This window comes from Hemiscyllium ocellatum, chromosome 24 (assembly GCF_020745735.1).
Source record: "Hemiscyllium ocellatum isolate sHemOce1 chromosome 24, sHemOce1.pat.X.cur, whole genome shotgun sequence".
Lineage (NCBI taxonomy): Eukaryota > Metazoa > Chordata > Chondrichthyes > Orectolobiformes > Hemiscylliidae > Hemiscyllium > Hemiscyllium ocellatum.
The window spans coordinates 4,054,185-4,069,173 of record NC_083424.1 but is presented as its reverse complement, the minus strand read 5'-3'; the positions used below and the strand labels follow the sequence as shown (position 1 = coordinate 4,069,173).

Below are 14,989 nucleotides of genomic sequence, written 5' to 3'. Positions count from 1 at the left end.
CTCGGGTGTTTTCCTACTTTTCCTGGTGGTGGAAATTGAATAAAGATTTGTACACTTTGTGTCTCTCACTGTGTCTCACACCTGCGCACACACACACCATGGGTGCTGGGGATAAAAATAATAAGCACTACCGCAGTTTGGCGGTAGTGTGGGGGAAATAATAATAAAAAAATAAACAGGAGTTCACGGTTACGTTAGGGCCCGGGTGTCCTTGGAGAAGGAGCACGCGGTGTCCACCAACACCCTGGAGTTGTTCAGGGAGAGGTGGGCGCCGCAGGGAGTGGAGTGCATCATTTCCCCCTCCAACGCTATTTTGATTTAGTCCCTGCCCTCCCCTTCACTGTTTGTTCACACAGCATTGCCCTTTGATGTGAAGGGCACTGCTTGTCACTGGCCACCCAGGAGTCTTCCCATCTTCCTGGTGGTCGAAATTGAATAAAGATTTGTGCACTTTGTGTCTCTCACTGTGTCTCACACCTGCACACACACACCATGGCTGCTGCGGAAAAAATAAGCACGACCGCAGAAAAAAACAAAACAAAAACAACCCAAAAATAAATGTTAGTTTCTACTCCACTTGAATTGGTATTCTTGCAATTGTCATGATGAGTGCAAGGCAAACTCTAACAAAATGCTTCTTTATTCATCAAAAGTTCAAAGATGTGTAGGTTAGGTGGATTGGCCTTGGGAATTGCAAGGTTATGGGTGTGGGTGGGATGTTGTTTCAAAGGTTGGTGCAGACACAATGGGCTCAATGTCCTCTTTGTTCACTGTAGGAATTCTAGAATTCTAATTCTATTAGCTCAAGGGTACAATAATTAAACATGGACATCAAAAGCAGTAATGGAAAACATCCCTCCAATATAAAGGCGGTAGGAAACATTACGATAGAGAATTGTTAATGAGGCACACATTAAGAATCCTCCTAGTAAAGGGACTGAAGGAGTAATTCCAAATATTGTGAGTACAAGCAGGTAATGGGATCTGTCTTGCATAACGTTGCTGCATCTAATATTAGGCAACAATAAAGAAATGATTCCCAACTTCAAATAGATAGGTGCATGCAGTATACAGTGGTTTGTCCTAAAGCACCTGTGCTGATGTTGAGAATCCACACAATTCCCCCTGTGCAATCTGCCTCATCTCAGACTCTCAGCATCTGGTTCTATCTCTTATTCTCTCACATTCACCCTTTCAAAGCATCAAAAACAATTTGCTTAAATTCCCCTGTGATCATGAGTGTAACAATCCAGATGAGTGGATCCCAAAGTGGCTGGGGGAGCAATCATTTGGGATGCTCAGCTCTGAGGCAGTAATAATCACTGTTGACTGGAGATTGACATAAGAACATAAGAGCTAGGAGCAGGAGAAGGCCATCTGGCCCTTCATGCCTGCTCCCCCATTCAATAAGATCATGGCTGATCTTTCATGACCTCAGGTACATTACCCATCCTCTAACCCTAACCATTAATTACTCTACTGTTCAAAACATTATCTATCTTAGCTTTAAAAACATTCAATGAGGAAGCCTCGACTACTTCACTGGGCAGGGAATTCCATAGATTCACACCCTCTGGATGAAGAAGTTCTACACAGTCCCAGGATTGGCTCTGAGACTCCAGTCAAAGTCTTCAGATGGTTCAGGACAAAAATATTAAACACTGCTCATTAATTCCTTGCCTCCTCATCACCACAGCCTCTACTCTCCCATTCAACAACTGCTCCCACTCATCCCTTCCATCCCATTATAGTTTTTCACTGTGGCAAGTTGGAACTGGCGATCGATGAGATGAGCATCATATCCTGTTCTTATAAGGACATCTACTAGCATCTTTAGGTGTCCATCATGTTCCTCCTTGTCTGAGCTTACCCATAGGGGATGGCTTCTGTAACATGTTTAGGATGGAAACTAGAGAAGTGCAGCATTGTGAAGTTATCTGTGGGCTTGCAATAGAGTGAGGTACTGAGGTGCCTGTTCTTGATGGAGATGTATATGTCTAAGGTTGAGACTGATTCTGAAGAGTAGGAGAAAGTGAGGTCTGCAGATGCTGGAGATCAGAGTTGAGAGTGAGTTGCTGGAAAAGCACAGCAGGTCAAGCAGCATCTGAGGAGCAGGAGAGTCGACGTTTTGGGCCAGAGCCCTTCATCAGGAATGAGGCTAGGAGCCTTGGGGACGGAGAGATAAATGGGAGGGAGGGTGGGGCTGGGGAGAAGGTAAATAAGAATGCAATAGGTTTATCTTTCCACCCATTTATCTCTCACACCAAAACTCCCAGCCTCATTCAGGGCTCTGGCCTGAAACGTCAATTCTCCTGCTCCTTGGATTCTGCCTGACCTGCTGTGCTTTTCCAGCAACACACTCTCAACTCTGATTCTGAAGAGTAGTCCATGGTAAATCTGATGGTAGGATGAGACTTGCTGACATTTGCTCACAGTTGTTTCAGTGATACTTTGCCATGAGTCCAGAGGAAGAAAATGTCTTCAATATAGATTGGTTGGAGTCTTAGTCAAGAAGTCTTGCTCAAACTTGTGCATGAAAACGTTGGCATATTGGGATGCAAATTTAGTCCCCATGGCTGTTCCGTGTGTCTGGATGAAGAGCTGGTTGTTAAAGATGAAGTCGTTGTCGTCAAGGATGAAGCAGATGAGCCGTAGAATGGTGCCTGGAGATTGGCAATTGTTGGTATTGAGTACTTGGGCCAATGTTATCTACCTCATACACTGCAGGCAAGGATGCCCTGAGGCAAGGTACATTGGCGAGGACAAGCAGACACTACGATAACGGATGAATGGACACCGCACAACAATCATCAGGCAGGGGTGTCCCCTCCCAGTTGGGGAACACTTTAGCTGTCCGGGATATTCAGCCTCTGATCTTCAGGTAAGGGTCCTCCAAGGGAGCTTTCAAGATAACAATTCAGAATCGCCGAGCAGAAACTGATAGTCAGGTTCCGTAGCCATGAAGACAGCCTCAACCGTGATCTTGGGTTCCTATTGCGCTACATGTGATCCCACCAGACTGTTCTGTATCTGTTGTGGTTCTGCTCGCCGAGCTGGAAGTTTTTGCTGCAAACGTTTCGTTCCCTGGCTAGGGAACATCATCAGTGCTGTTGGAGCCTCATGTGAAGCGCTGCTTTGATATTTCTTCCAGTATTTGTATTGGTTTGTTCTTGCCGCTTCCGGGTGTCAGTTTCAGCTGCAGTAGTTTGTATGTGGGGTCCAGGTCGATGTGTCTGTTGATGGATGTTCTTGCCGTTTCCGGGTGTCAGTTTCAGCTGTAGTGGTTTGTATATGGTGTCCAGGTCAATGTGTCTGTTGATGGAGTTTGGGGATGAATGCCATGCTTCTAGGAATTCTCTGGCTGTTCTCTGTCTGGCTTGTCCTATGATAGTGGTGTTTTCTCAGTCAAATTCATGTTGCTGGTTGTCTGAGTGTATGGCTACTAGAGATAGCTGGTCGTGTCGTTTTGTGGCTAGCTGATGTTCATGGATGCGGATTGTTAGCTGTCTTCCTGTTTGTCCTATATAGTGTTTTGTGCAGTCCTTGCATGGTATTTTGTAAACTACGTTAGTTTGGCTCATGCTGGGTATTGGGTCCTTGGTTCTAGTGAGTTGTTGTCTGAGCGTGGATGTTGGCTTGTGTGCTGTTATGAGTCCTAAGGGTCGCAGTAGTCTGGCTGCCAGTTCTGAGACGCTCCTGACGTATGGTAGTGTGGCTAGTCCTTTTGGTTGTGGCATGTCCTCGTTCCGTGGTCTATCTCTTAGGCATCTGGTGATAAAGTTGCGTGGGTATCTGTTTTTGGCGAATACCTTGTATAGATGTTCCTCTTCCTCTTTTCGCAGTTCTGGTGTACTGCAGTGTGTTGTGGCCCTTTTGAATAGTGTCCTGATGCAGCTTCGTTTGTGTGTGTTGGGGTGGTTACTTTCACAGTTTAAGACTTGGTCTGTGTGTGTTGGTTTCCTGTGTACCCTTGTGGTGAATTCTCCGTTGGGTGTTCTCTCTACTAACACGTCTAGGAATGGGAGTTGGCTATCCTTTTCCTCTTCTCACTGCAGCTGAAACAGACACCCGGAAGCGGCAAGAACAAACCAATATAAATACCGGAAGAAACATCAAAGCAGCGCTTCACACGAGGCTCCAACAGCACTGATGATGTTCCCTAGCCAGGGAACGAAACGTTTGCAGCAAAAACTTCCAGCTCGGTGAGCAGAACCACAACAACGGATACCCGAGCTACAAATCTTCAATCAGATGTTCTGTATCTGTAAGACCTTCCTTACTCTCCTGTTTTGACACCATCGCCTTCATAAATTGTTCTGATCTCTCAGCCTCAATTAGTTTGTGCGGTTTTGGATTAATTATTACTTTGGTTAGACCCCCAGCATGTGACTCTTCTACTTATCATGTTATTTCAGTCATTTGGTTTGTCTCCAGCACCATCTTATTTTTGATTATTTGTAACGATCTCTCTGCCTCATTTAGTCAGATTATAAGTCACCCCTTCGCTTGTTATTCAGCTGTTGACACTTTACTCTTACAATTTGGCAATTTTGACCACCTGCAGAGACTTATTATTCAGCCAGTCAACACTCCACTCACACCAGTTGTACCTACCTGTTGACACTGTTAATTACCTGGAATTATTTTGCTATTATCTCTCTGCCTATTTATTCTGTGCCTGTGCACTTCCCTCCACTTCACCTGACAAAGGAGCAGCGCTCTCAAACCTTGTGATTTCAAACTAACCTGTTAGGCTATAACCTCGTGTTGTATGACTTCTGGCTCAGTTATATAGAACATACAACATCATGGTTAGGAGGGACATGGAGTCGGTGATTAGGAAGCAGCTGTTCCCTCAGCTTGAAGGGTCAATAAGAAGGGGGCATCATTTTAAGGTGAAAGGCAGGAGGTTCAGAGGGGATTTCAGGAAAAATGCACTGCCTGGGAGGGTAATTGGGATGGGAGATATTGAAACCTTTAAAAGGCTAAGTGGATGAATACCTCAAGGCTATGGACCTAATGCTGGAAAACAGGATTGGTGCAGATAAATGATGGGAACAAAACCAGAAATTGCTGAAAAAGCTTAGCAGGTCTGGCAGCATCTGTGGAGAGAAATCAGAGTTAAGGTTTCAGGTCCAATGACCCTTCCATAGAACTAAGGTGATGGATTTTGTTTTGTTGGCATAGATTTATTTGATGGGCTGAAGAGGCTTTTCTGTACTTTATGACAATACAGAAACAGGCCATTTGGTCCAAGCAGGCTAGGCTGAGTGTCAGAGCTCCTCTCTAGCCTGCTCGGATGAATGTGTGGGTGGAGGTCATTAGGTAGGCACTGATGGGACTGTGACCTTTGTAGTCTTGTTTAATGCTTTAAGAAGTTGTATTCTGTCCAGCTCAGAGCATGTTACTCGGTTCTATCAGTGTCATGTACAGTGTGACAATGAGCAGGTTCCTGGTCTAAGTCAATACCTAAACCTGAAGGACTCACACTGAAGTTGCCATACTCCTTCTAGACCATTGGGCTGCTCTCTTATAAGACAGATAGACAACTGGTGGTATTTTAATCAGAGGGTGATCCCACCTCAGTTAAGGTGGGAGGGAGAGTCCTTCATGGTCACCTTAGCCAGAATGGGAATGGAACCCACGCTGTTGGTGTCACTCTGCATCAAAGACCCAGCCATCCAACCAACTGAGCTAACTGACCCCAGAGCTAACTAGGTGACATAATAAAACAAACATCTCACCCATTGGCGTATCTATCCCGTTCTCTCTAATGTAGTTACCAAGGCTTCCTTAAAACAACCCACACAATTCAGTGAGTGGTAGTGAGTATACATTCCCACCTGAATTCCCAATTGGATTTCGAGTCACTGCCACACACCAGTGGCCTCTAGACTTGCTCCTTCCCACAACTGGAGACACTCTTCTGTATCCATTCAATCAAAACTTTGCACAATTTTAACAAACTCCATTTGGTTACCCTTGAGTCTACTCTCTTTAATAGGAAAGAGAACCAACCTATTAATCAGTCACAGCTCTGGTATCATCCTCGTAAATCTATTTCCATCTTTTCCAGCACTCCAAATGTGGCTTAGCAAAGTCTAGCCATCCATTCCCATATATTGTTAACCCTTAGTTCTCTATTCGCCTCTCTCAGACAATCCTTCATGTTGGCCCAGTCATACAGCCAGGAAATAAAATGATTTTCCAGCCTCAAGATCCTCTGTACAGGAGCATTTCCACTATTTTTTACAAAACAGTCACTGCTCTAGTTTATGGCTTGTGTCAACATCTTTCTGAATTAGTTATGGCCCTCAAACTGAGAGAAATCTTCACAAGCAGCAAACACAAATATCTATGAAAGATATTCCACAGAGTTGCCTGGGTATTTCTGCATTTGTTGCTAAGCTGGAGGGTAAAGGAGGTGAGATTTCTGATTGGTGTCATGATTTGGAGGTGCTGGTGTTGGACTGGGGTGGACAAAGTTAAAAAATTCACACAGCACCAGGTTATAGTTCAACAGGCTTATTTCGACGCACGAGCTTTTGGAGAGCTGCACCTTCACCAGGTGGCTGCGGATGTGCTTCCAAATAAACTTGTTGGACGATAACCAGGGTATTTTTGATTTTCAACTTTCTGATTGTTGTGAGTATTTTACCTTCTATGTGACTACATAGTGGCAGTTGTTTGTTCAGTAACTGTCCATGGTGCTGAATACATTTACCTGTAATGGTATCAGTACAGTGTTAACTTCAATATAGCTATGGGTAGATGGCAAGATGCTCTTTGTTTGTTTAGTTATGTGTTTGTTTATTTTTTATTCACTCATCAAAGGTGGGTGTCACTGGCTGGGCCCAGCATTTATTATCATCCCTAGTTACCCCTTGAGAAGGTGGGGGCAAGCTGCCTTCTTAAACCGCTGCAGTCCACATGCTGTGGGTAGACTCACAATGCCCTTTGGGAGGGATTTCCAGGATTTTGACCCAATGACAGTGAAGGAATGATGATATATTTCAGGATAATGAGTAGCTTGGAGGGGAACTTGCAGGGGATGGTGTTCCCAAGTATCTACTGCCCTTGTTCTTCTATGATGTGGAGGTGCCAGTGATCACCTGGAGTGGACAGGGTCAGACGTCACACGACACCAGGTGTATTTGAAATCACTAGCTTTTGGAGTGCTATTCCTTCATCAGGTGAATTTCTGCTGCTACTGAGTGTCAGAGGTGGAATGAGTGGATGTTGTGCCAAACAAGTGGTCTGCTGTGTTCTGGATGGTATTGAGTTTCTTGAGTGTTGTTGGAGCTGCCCCCATCCAGGCAAATGAGGAGTATTCCATCACACTCCTGACTTTTGCGGTGTAGATGCTGGCTGGGCTGTGGGGAGTTAGGAGATAATTTACCTGCTGTAAAGTAGTAATCCAGAACCCCAGGCTAATGGTTCTGTGGAAGATTATGAAATTTGTATTCCTCAATACAAAATATCTGGAAATAAAACTTCCTTTGGTGGCAACCACCTATATATCAACTGCTGTAAAAACTCACCTGGTTGAGCTTTAGGGAATGGAATCTGCTATCCTTTATAGTCTGGCCTACATGTCACTCCAGACCCACAGCAACGTGATTGTCTCTTTAACTGCCCTCTGGAATGGCCTAGCCAGCCACTCAGTTCAAGGGGAAATGATGATGGGTGACAAATCATTGCCTTTCCAGCAATACCTGTGTCCCATGAATGGGTAAAGGAAGAGAAGCAGAGCTCTTTGTGCTGCTATTGGGACTGAATCAAAATTACAAACTGAAATATACGTTACAAAAGCTTATTTGAAATGCTAACTTAGCTTCAGAAATAACAGCACATACCTAATAGTCCATTAATTTCCAGGCCTCCAAACCTCTGCATGGCTTTAATGGCCTTAGTTAATGCTTCTTGGGTTTGACGTTGATCAGTAGCAGGACCCAGTGGAGCCAGGTAGCCAAACTTAGTCAACCATTCCTGTGGAAGGTAACAATTGAACACAGTTTTATGATCTGGAGACCCATTATCTTTAAAGTTTTGATAAACAAATCCATCCAACACCTTCAATTCATCAATGTGTCAGAACCAGCCACAAACCATGAACAGCAAAGAAGTGAAATTGTTCTCCCAGTCTACACATTCATTTTTTACCAAGTGGAGCATCTTGTCTTAAGGGTGAAACCTCAGGAAACAAGAATATCCATTTGCCAAGCCCGGCGTTTATCTGAATACGCCAGCACTGGCACATGTGTTAAACTGGGGACTGGAGTTAATTATTTATATATAAAAACCGAAAGAACTGCAGGTGCTGTAAATCAGAAACAAAAATAGAAATTGCTGGAAAAGCTCAGCAGGTCTGTGGAGAGAAACCAGAGTTAATGTTTCGGGTCAAAGTCTCCCTTCCTCAGAAGGGTTGTGTTCACTGTTCTGAAGAAAACAAGCCCAGTTTTTCCAATCTCTCCTCAGGGCTCAGACTCTCCCTCTAGCCCAGGCAGCATCCTGGTAAATTTCCTCTACGCCCTCTCCAGTGAAATCACATCCTCCTAGAATGCAGTGACCAGAACTGCACACAGTACTCCAGCTGTGGTTTAACCAGTATTTTATACAGTTCCAGGACAACCTCAGATAAAAACTAAACACTGCAGAAGCTGGGAATCTGAAACAAACACAAAGATTGCTGGAGGAATTAGACACTAGACTGCCAAAGTAATTGCTGCTACAAAAGTAGAGACAGCTACACAGAAACAGCACAATCTGGCAGATATTGACATGTTGTTTTCTGTTTTTAATCTCATATTTAAGGTATCACCATGAATTTGCTTGCAGCTTTTCCCAACACGACCCAGGTTCCTTCAAGGTCTAGGGTCAACGTTGTTCAGAGGAAATCCCTGATCAGCGTCAAGTCAAAAAGATATTGCAGCCTATTACTGAAGCTCAAAGTCTGACATTCCCCCACTTCTCCCCTCCTGACTCCCTCTCCCTAACGTGATGCTCATAATGGAAGTATAATGTTGTTCCTTCACTGTCATTGGGTCAGAATCCTGGAATTCCCTCCCTAAGGACATTGTGAGTCTACCTACAGCACATGGACTGCAGCGGTTCAAGAAGGCAGCTCACCCCCACCTTCTCAAGGGGCAACTAGGGACGGGCTATAAATGCTGGGCCCAGCCAGCGATGGCCAGGTCCCAGGAGTAAATAAGAAAATGCTGTCAGATCTCAAATACAATAGATTTAACGTAAACAACATGTGTTTACATAGAATTACATCCAAGCAAGCCATTCAGTCCACACCAGAGATTTTACATCACAAATCAGCATCCTTCACTCGCCCTCTCACCTCTCCTCCTGTTTCTCTGTGGTTCATGTCTTTATCCAACTTCCCCTTAAAAATTTCTGTTTGGAGGAGGCTATTCCTCAATGATGGAAGAACCCAGCACATCAGTGCAAAAGATAAGGCAGAAGCATTAAGAACAATCTTCAGCCAGAAGGGCCAGGTAGATGATCCATCTCAGCCTCCTCCAGTGGTCCCCAACATCACAGACACTAGTCTTCAGCTAACTTGATTCATGAAGCATCAAGAAACAGTTGGAGGCACTGGATACTGCAAAGACTATGGTCCCTGGCAATGTTCCAGCATTGTTGCTGATTCTGCTTTTCATTAGCATTACATTCCTAGGAACCTGTGTTAAAGGTTACATGTAATAACATGTTGAGCTGCAGAGTGGGATGATGGCAGGGAGTGTGGTGTAGGATGTGGCTGTCTCTCTCCCCAACGGTATTGCTTTGACCCTCAACTTCAGATTGTCCTGGAGAAGGGTCACTGGGGCTCGAGATGTTAACTTTGTTTCTCCCTCCACACAGATCTGCTGAGTTTCTCCAGAAATTTCTGCTTTTGTGGCAAAGTATAAGGTTAGCTTTTAGTTGGAGCATATGTGAATACTTCAGATCTCCACATTCGAGAGAGGATATGGAGATACTGGACAACAATAACACTTTGACTGAGATGTGACAATTGAACTGGCAAGTTTGAACAGGCTGACGTTCTTTACTCTCAGCTATAGCTTGATGGCAGCTTTAAAGTTAGAAAAAGATTTAATAGATTAATCATTGTGGGGATTGTGCAGATAAGAACTAGGAGCCATTACTAAAAAAACAACCACTTTTAATTTGAATACGTTACATGGATCCAAGCCAGAGGATAAAGTAGGAGACGCAGATTTTTCTGTTTTGTCCTCCCTGGTGTTAGAGGGTGTGGGTTTGGGAAATGACTTTTTTAGATGCTTCCCACTGCTGCTGCTACTGAGCGTCGCTGCTCGAGGGAGCAGATGATGAAGATGTGCTGCCAATCGCATGAGCTGCTTTGTCATGGAAAGTGTTAGCATATTTAGATTTCCAAAAGACATGCAATGTGAAGCCACGTAAAAAAAAAATACATATGGTGTAATGATTCAGCCATCAAAGATCAGCAAAACAGTCAAGGCACAGACAGACACAGACAGACAATCACAAGATGGACAGATAAGCAGACACAGGCAGATAACAATGGATGGGCAGACAAAGGACAGATAGACAGACAGATACAGGCAGACACCTCAAAGATAGACAGACAAGCAGGCAGACACAGGCAGACATTAAAAGGACAGGCAGACTGTCAAAGCACAGACAGACACAGGTAGACAGTGGAAGGACAGGCAGGCTGTCAAAGAATTAGAAGACAGCCTTATATTTCATTTGCATCTTTTGTGACCTCGGAATGTCCCAACTGCTTTACAGTCCATTAATACTTTTAAGATGTTGTCACTGTTATAATGTAAGACACAAGGCAGCCAATTTGCACACAGCAAACTCCCACAAAGAGGAATGAGATAATGACTACATAATTTGATTTTAATGATAATGGCTGAAGGATATTGGCTAGGACACTGGCACCATGCCCTGTTCTTCAACACAACATCATCAAAGCAATTAGCTCCATCTGAGAAAGTGCAGATCTGACCATAGTTTAATGGCTCACCAATCCTCAGCAATTTATTTTTATCAACTGTACAAAGTCCCAAAGGTCGTCACTCCATATTTCTGATTTAATTCTCCCATCACTGTTCCCCAAAAATCCCCACATCAACATTCCTCACCACAGTCAAATCTCTAATATTTGATGAAACCACCAGAACTCGCACATCTGGTTTGGCTGGGTATTATCTTAGACACAACACTGCAAACAACTCAAACCAGCTGTTGTCTTTTAGAACAATCCTTCAAGCAACACAACAGATTGTGGAAAACATGCCAATATTGAAAGTACCCTTTTAAAAGTAAATATCAACTGCTGGAGGGATGAATATAAAGTTTCTTTTTTTCTTTGTGTATTTATATTTCAAACAGCAAGAAACATACAAAGACAGGCAATAGAATTTTGGGACATAATCGTGTCAAGGTTTGAGTCGGTAACAATTTAATTATTAAAGGTGTCGAGGAATTTGGCTGGTCGGAAAACAGACTACAAAGACCCTTAAATGATTAGGAATAGGAATTGGCAGGATGTCATCTTTGATTGGAGTTGTTGAAGGGTTCTGATGTATGACTCAGGTTATACGCATGCTGATTCCATTCCAAATTACAGCAAAGATTTATGAGGGAGAGCAACAGAGGAGAAAAAAGAGCGTTAGTGGAATTATGAAGGACTCTTCACTCAAATAAAGAACCTTGATCAGAGCTCAGGATTTGAAAAGAGAAAATTGCCTCTGATAGACGTTGTTCAGCAGCTGGTGCTTCAGTGGCATCATTTAAATTAAGGCGAACGGGATTGGTTAGATCATAAGACCATAAAATATAAACAGAATTAGGCCATTCGGTCCATCAGGTCTACTTCACCATTCGATCATGGCTAATGTGTTTCTCAATCCCACTCTCTTGCCTTCTCCCTATAATCATTGCTCCCCACTGACCTCAGCTGGCTCCAACCCCATACTGTAGAATAGGGGGAGGTGTGATTTACTCCAGTCTTTTCTTTTTGAGGAGATTCTAAATTCTCTGTTTAAATACTATTTTTCTTTATCTTTTTCCCACACAACTGCCAAACATCAGTAGTGTTTACCTTATACAGTCTTAAGGTCAGGTGCAAACCTCAACCATGACAATGGCAATACTAAACTGTTTCAACTGCTCTTCCTCAGGAAAGAACAGAATTGCATTTCTGTGGTGCCTATCACAACCTCAGGATGTTCCAAAGTACTTTCCAGCCAATTAAGTACTTTCAGAGAGTGTTTGTAATATAGCAACAGCCAATCAGAATGATACCTGACGGATAGACATTCGCACAGACACTCAGGAGAGTTAGCCTGACTTGGAAATATATCACTGTTCCTTCAGGGTCATTGGATCAAAATCCTGGAATGGCATTGTGGGTGTTCCAATAGTACACGGACTGCAGCGGTTCAAGAAGGCAGCTCACTCCCACCTCCTCAAGGGGCAACTAGGGACGGGCAGTAAATGGTGGACCCAGCCAACAATGCCCACATCCCATGAATGAAATTAACCTCTCCTGCTCTACTTCAAAATAATGCCATATGGTAAGTGCGGTCAGTGGGCAGAGGGCATTGGACAGGGGTCACATGGGTCTGGAGAGGGTACAGATGGAAATATATCATGGTCTCCACCTTCAGTGCTACATACTGTGGGGGATTATCAACCCCTGTTTGTAAGGACCACATTCCAGTCTTCACTGAGTGGGTTCTCCCGGGAATGGGGATCAAATCCTATTCTAGAAACATAGAAAATAGAAGCAGGAGTAGGCCATTCTGCCCTGTCATTCAATGATATCATAGTCGATCATCCAACTGACTACCCTGTTCCCACCTGCTCCACATACCCTTCAATCCCTTTTGCCCTAAAAACTACCGAAGCCCTTGAAATGGGCAGATGAGACCTCAATCTCAGACAAAAGCCAACATCTTAAGCAGTGCAGCACTACCTCAGAGAAGTACTGAGAGGGTCAATCTATATTATGGATTCAAGTAGGGGATTTATGATTCTCACATCAGAAACTGGAGCTGCTAACTGTTCTGGGGCAAACAAATTCCTATCATGCTTGTCTTTTATCTCTCTCCTGTCTAATTGTAAACACAATTCAGCTAACCTGGATTATTAAAGCTCTGATCTGCAACTGATGTTCTCCAATTCTTTATCATTTAGTCCATGAACTGCCGCAAACTGTTTAGTTTCTCATTCACCTTCGCAAGAGCAGATTACAAAAAGGCTTCTGTGTCACAGGGAATAATGCTGATTCAGAGGAAAATGCTGTAGCAGATGAAAGATTAATAAATACTTCGATGAATGGCTTAATGTCATAGAGAAACCTCCTGATCAATGTGCACTTGTTAAAAGAAATGAGAAAGTGAAACAAGATAGGAATAGAATAAGGACTCACAAATAAATTAACTGACTATTTGAAGATGAGATGCAACCGAAGTTTCCAGTATCTATTACCCTCCATAAATCTTTATTAAGAAACTGAACAATGAATTGTCACTGAGGGTGCAGACAAGACAATTGGTTAATTATGTTGTTTTTACTGTACAGTAGAGCATCTACATAGAATGTGGAGCATAGAAACAAAATCAGAACTTGCTGGAAAAGCTCAGCAGGTCCGGCTGCATCTGTGGAGAGAAAGCAGAGGAAATGTTTCGTGTCCAGTGACCCTTCTTCAGAACTGATTGTAGCTAGGAAAACATTGGGCTTGGTATAAGTGCTAGAGAAGAGGTGGGAGGAGTAAACAATAGGTGGAGATGGAGCCTAGAGAAAGGAAGAAATTCTATACTGTGTACATTTAATCTTTTACTTTTTTCAGCGTGACACCCTGTTGACAATGTGACTTGATAATGTCACAGCAATGGGAACCTGGGTGGACGGTCATTAATGGAGTATCACTTCAACCAATCAAATTGAATGATGATAAAAGTAACAATGTAATGACTAATGGGGAAGTGTAAATTCGAGTGGATTGCTTCACTGTCCAATCCAATACAGTAAGAGAGATAAACGGAGGGAAAGAAAGAGAGGGAGAAAAAAATCTGAAAACTTCTAAAAATGTAGTTTAAATCTGAATTTTAAAGAATTTCCATCAATTAAATTCTAAAGGAATGAGACTCCATGTGTGTAAAAGTTACTTTTTCAAAAGTAGTGAAGTTGTTTGGAGCTAACTTTTAACACACCATTAAAAGGGGACTTCAGTCAGAAATCACCAAGATGTCACTCTCAGTGGTGAGTACAGTTTACAGCTACCAGACAGATAGACCAACTTTGTGTCACTCCATGCAAGGTAAAGGAAAAAAGTAGCTTTATTTCTGAAACTTTGATACAGAGTTTTGAACAATTTCAGTGCTGCAATTTGTTTAAAGAAATGTGGAATCAGAAGCTAGACTTAGTAATGACGACCATGGAACTACTGAATTGTAGCATACAGTCAACTGGTTCACATATGTCCTCCAGGGAAGGAGAACAGCCTGGTCAAGTCTATTTGTATCTTCAAACCCAACTTCTACACCACCGTCAAATGCACTTGGCCCATCTTGGACACCTCCCTTCCTTTCCTTGACTTCACCACTTCCATCTCCGGTGACAGTCTACAGATGGACATTTATGACAGACCCACAGACTCCCATAACTACCTGGACTACACCTCTTCCCACCCAGTATCCTGCAATAACTCCATCCCATTCTCCTAATTCCTCCTCCTCCCCCACATTTGCTCGGATGAGGAGACATTCCACTCGCGAGAATTCCAGATGTCCACCTATTTTGAACAACATGCTTTTCCTCCCTCTGTCACCGTCTCACCACCTCCATTCCCCATTCCTTTGTTCTAACACCCCCAATGCAATAAAGACAGTCCCTCTTATCCTCACCTACCACCTCACCAGTCTCCACATCCAACGCATCATCCTAAACACTTCCACCAACTGCAATTAGACCCCACCAC

General features: G+C 43.4%; 1 protein-coding gene across 2 annotated transcripts in view; it reads right to left on the bottom strand.

The window, feature by feature from the left end:
- The window catches only part of mmp17a (matrix metallopeptidase 17a), a 100,066-nt gene that overhangs the window by 52,064 nt on the left and 33,013 nt on the right, over positions 1-14,989 (bottom strand). For both annotated transcript variants that reach the window (XM_060843901.1, XM_060843902.1), the window contains exon 2: positions 7,857-7,989. In XM_060843901.1, coding sequence (XP_060699884.1) covers positions 7,857-7,989 — 133 coding nt within the window. The remainder of the gene's footprint in view (positions 1-7,856; positions 7,990-14,989) is intronic.